At 32.3% G+C, this 4,543-nt stretch overlaps 1 protein-coding gene and 1 long non-coding RNA gene across 3 annotated transcripts in view; both read right to left on the bottom strand.

The window, feature by feature from the left end:
• Positions 1-1,334: 1,334 nt before the first annotated feature.
• LOC106317130 lies at positions 1,335-2,841 on the bottom strand. Of its 2 annotated transcripts, none has more exons than XR_001265063.1 (4): positions 2,273-2,841; positions 2,055-2,165; positions 1,775-1,977; positions 1,335-1,690 (listed from the first exon to the last, which is right to left on the bottom strand). It is a non-coding gene; the product is annotated as an uncharacterized LOC106317130 (long non-coding RNA). The 2 variants fall into 2 exon arrangements; XR_001265062.1 differs by having other exon boundaries at positions 2,055-2,144; positions 2,228-2,840.
• Positions 2,842-3,126: 285 nt separating this feature from the next.
• Positions 3,127-4,543, bottom strand: part of LOC106314709 — a 5,587-nt gene continuing 4,170 nt past the window's right edge. The window contains exons 4-6 of the mRNA XM_013752538.1: positions 3,917-3,973; positions 3,198-3,856; positions 3,127-3,145 (exon numbers count right to left, since the gene is read on the bottom strand). Coding sequence (XP_013607992.1) covers positions 3,127-3,145; positions 3,198-3,856; positions 3,917-3,973 — 735 coding nt within the window. The remainder of the gene's footprint in view (positions 3,146-3,197; positions 3,857-3,916; positions 3,974-4,543) is intronic.

Raw genomic sequence — 4,543 nt, 5'->3', positions numbered from 1 at the left:
AAAAATACTTAAATCTTTTTTTATTTTGAAAGCCATCGTATTTTGTTTTGCATTTTTATAAAAAAACGCGTAACAGAAAAAAAAATGTCCCGATAACAATACCACATAAATTTATTAATATAATAATCACACGTACAACAGAGGAGATTCTAAGTCACACTTTTATTTACTAGACTTTATCCGGGCTACGTCCGAGATTATTTAAATATCATCATTGTATTTAATATATATATTACACATATACTACATCTATGTTATAAGAATATAAATAGTAAATTGAATTAGATATGAGTAAAACTCACAATATATTATTTTTACTATCTAAAATATGTATGGGATGATGGTCAAATGTGAAATGAATAAAGACTTTGTTAAACCTTAGTTATTGTCCAAAATATTTTTTTCTTACATATTTAGGTTATTATAAAAATATATTATTAATCTCAGTTGATTTATATTTTTTTACTTTAAATCACTAAGCTTGCAGTTTTTACTTACAATTTAGCTCAAATTTACATGATTATAAAATATTTAAGATTTTTAGAATCTATATGAGTTGATACACTTACTATGATGTCTTCAGGACTTATGCCCGTTGCAGAACAACTTTCAAAAGTTGACAACATTTGGTTAATGCTAACTTAAAGTGTTTATAAACTTAAAAAGATCAGTATTTAAAAAGTAATAATTGTAAAACTGATTCTATAAGTTATTTTCACACATATCTTAGATTTTTAATATATCACTTAGCTAGTATAGTTTCTGAAATATTCTAGTTTGTTTTACGTGAAAATATTTTTTTGTCTAAAAATCAGTAATAAAACTAAATTGTATAGAATTTTTATTTTAGTTATATATACTTCATCTATTTCTTGAAAAATGTCATTTTAACATTTTTCTTGTTAAACAAAGAATGTTACTTTAGAATTCTAATGAAAAAGTTATACTTAATTTCAGCTTAATATTAATTTTAAAATCTATTAATGCTAAAAATAATTTTAGCTATCTCAAATGGTATTTGTCAAATAGCTGTAATTTACAAAATAATAAATAAATTCAATTTTTTTTATAAATCTGTGTGAACAATGTTAAGGTGATACTTTTTAAAAAAGTTAAGAAATGGAGAGAATAGTTTCTTACTTACTTTATATTTGAAGAATATTCAAACTTTTATTTTACATAGATATATGTTGTGATGGATAATTTTTTAAACCAAAATGCATAAGTAAATTATTATTTAGTTCTTAACAATAACATCAACAAATGATGTGAGTAAAGTATGAATAGTTATATAATTTTAATTATATATGATGCTTTAAATCTATGCACACAAATTTAAAAAGAATTATTTTTTAAGATTTAGAAAATAAAGCACATTAACTATCTACCAAATCACAACTCAACCAATAGAAAATAAACTATGGAATAAAAATTCACATAGCATTAAAAGATATAAATTTATATTGAAAATTAAAAACTTAAACCAGGCAGCTGTGTTTCTTGTTTTACTATCAAGTTTTTGTTTTACCGAGCAGTAGGTGTTTCTGGCTCTTCTATGAAGAAGACAGTTGCCGTTTAAGGATCTCATTCTCTTTTCTCATTTTCATTAGCTTCTGCTCCAATGTCTCGACCTGTCGATATGAAGTTGTATCCCTCTGCTTTTCGGCTACTGTTGTTCTACTTATAACCACTACAAAGAATATAAAGGGACCTTCCATTAGGTTTGCAATAAAAAAAAATCTCCATAGATTCACAAACATATCAAAAGCACAACATGAAAGCTAGTAGTCTGCGTCATCTGCATCGTTAAGCCGTTCTTGATCATGAACAGCTCCAAAGACATCATATTCCCTCTCTAGATCAAGCATCTTCTCGAAATATCTCTTGTTCATCTCTGCCATCTTCTTCTCCCTCTCCTCCATAAACGTTTTCATCTCTTTCTCTTGAAACTTTATGAAGCTAGAGAACTCCTAAGCCCTGAAGAAGATCAAATCAGAAGAATTTAGTTTTCACCAGTAGCGCATGATTTATGTAAGTATGTAATGTATGCGTACCTCTTGCTTATATCAACAACTTTAGCATGCTCCTGCTGTTGGAGCCTCTGGAAATTATGTTCCTTTGCGTCTCTTTTAACATGCATCTGTCTGTTTTAAGCTTTGGAAAAACTGTCATGTAATCCATCTTCAAACCATCAAGGTTTTTTTAAAAAAAATTTAAAAAAGTTTACCAGTAGGAATTCAATACATAGTGTGTATTTTCGAGATTAAAACACCTCTTCTCTGTTCTGCGCATGCTGCATCTTCATGCTCTGTCTCAAAATTTCCAGAGATTCCTCAAGCTCCTTAAACCATGTTCAGAGCCTGCCACATCAACTAAGGAAAAACAATGCCTCCAAGACAACAGAACATACAGTTGCTTCAGCAACTTGACGCATTTCTTAAAAGAGAGTAGCTTCTTGTTTATGGCGACCACTGGTGTCAACAATAATAAGATCACAGTTTTCTTTCTTAAACGTATCAACTCCCTCAACAACAATTTTCACAGGATCGGATTCCGTGTAGCTGCAAAGAATCACAACCCAGCATTAGCAATTCTATTATCACAGTATGCCATATAGAATATTTTCATTTTTTTTTCATCTCCCCTATTACTGTCATTGATGTAAATCCAAAACTACAAACAGCATAGTCAACAAAAGACCTCAACAGAGCGAATAAAGTATGACGAAACCTACTAAATCAAACAATTTTATGAACTTTGGACACTTACCCCACCTTACCGTCACAACTGAACTTAGATCACTCCTATACGTGAGCTACTGTTATATTATAAACATGCAAGAAGAAATCTGTTACAAAGAAAAGAAATGTTTATACCAGGTGAAATTACAGAAAACCGAAACGAAGTTCAATAGTCGGAGACGATCAACAATGAACGAAGAACATTAGGTTTTGGAGCAGTGCTGACGTGGCAAAAAAAGAACCTTTCTATTGGTTGATTTTTTGATCCTATGTGGACACTTTCTCTGTTGAATATATCCAATTTTTAGCATTGTTAGATTAATCATGTTTTCAAAAACAGATTTTGAAACACAAAAATCTTTCATTTTGTCAAGACCAAAACGAATCACATCATGAGAACTGATCTTTACAAACATATTAGGTAGAGAATTAATCAAATCAGATTTCTCACAGTACTCTTGAAGATCAGGAGACAAAGAGGCTGGAGTTATGTCGGGATCAAAGCATAGATGGCAATCCATGACGATGGAGGTGATGCTTGTTGCTTCTTCATCAAAGGCTGGGCCAGGTTCGTCCTCCTCATCAAAGATAGGACCTAGATCCTCATCCAAGGGGTTCCTAGCATCAAGACGTGGTCCTTGACGTGGATAGTCCAGTGGCTCTTCCTCAAAAACCTGTTGAGACAAAACAAGACTACTCGGATGCTCCGGTTGCAAAACGGTTAGTTCTACAATAGTCTGTTCATTATCATTCATAAACTCAGATTCAAGAAAATGAAGATCACAATTTTTCTCACAAGAAAACAAGCTTTCAATTGGCTCTTCATCAGATTCATCAAAGATTGGTAAATAATCTGAAAAATCTTTAAGCTCTTCAACATGGGTTTCAGATTTACCTTTAGGTTTTTCACTGATGAACAATGATGGCTCAGCTACAGGTGCACGTGTGGATGTGCTCTTCCTATGGCTCTTCCTGATGTCTTTGAGGGCTTTCATCATTCTCTTCTCAAAGTTGTCACAGATTTCTTGGACATCAATCTGAAGTAATCGCCTTTTTGGATCAGAAACATCTCTGGTCGTTTTGATATGATCTTTGCACCTTAGGTCTAGCCGTTCCTGCACACTAACAAACTCATCAAAATTATTCAAAGAATATTTAAATGGAAATTGAGAGACAGTTTGTCGTGGGGGTTTCTCCTTGCTACTTTTTCTTTGAAGACCAAACATCATAACCTGAAAATCTCAACACAAAAGTTAGGAAATAAAACATCACACTCTCAAGTGTTTAATCTCACCCACTCAAGTGTTTCTCTCAGATTTTATGGTAATCACACAAGCTTCTTCTGAATGTTCTAAGAGAACAGATCAAGGAATCCCAATGGGTAGATCCAAGCAAACAAAGGGTTTTTTTTTTTTTTTGTAAAGAGAGGAAGATAAGAGATTTAGCTTTTGGAATCCGCTTTAACCACCTCTAAGGCTGGTTTTCTCCTCAGCCAGCAGACTTACTCTTCCACCACCAATCCACAATCGAAAACTTTTGATTTTTTTTTTATATTGATCTTTCTCTTTTTTTTTTATATGGATGGTAAAGAGGGGACCGGATTCAAGAAAGATAGAAGAAGATTTTTTTTTTTTATGAAGAAAATGGTAGATGAGAAAGATGGAATGAAAAGAGATACGGAAGAGTGGCTCTGATACCATTTTGATACGCCTTAGAAAGGATCACTCAACCGTATTGGAAAAGATATGAACTCCGAAGGAGATCTGATGGATCGATGGGTCGCACAAAGGTTGCGGATTGGC

Source organism: Brassica oleracea, chromosome C9 (genome assembly GCF_000695525.1).
Source record: "Brassica oleracea var. oleracea cultivar TO1000 chromosome C9, BOL, whole genome shotgun sequence".
In the NCBI taxonomy this organism is placed as follows: Eukaryota; Viridiplantae; Streptophyta; class Magnoliopsida; order Brassicales; family Brassicaceae; genus Brassica; species Brassica oleracea.
The sequence above is the reverse complement of the archived record's forward strand: the minus strand, read 5'-3'. Positions and strand labels throughout refer to the sequence as shown.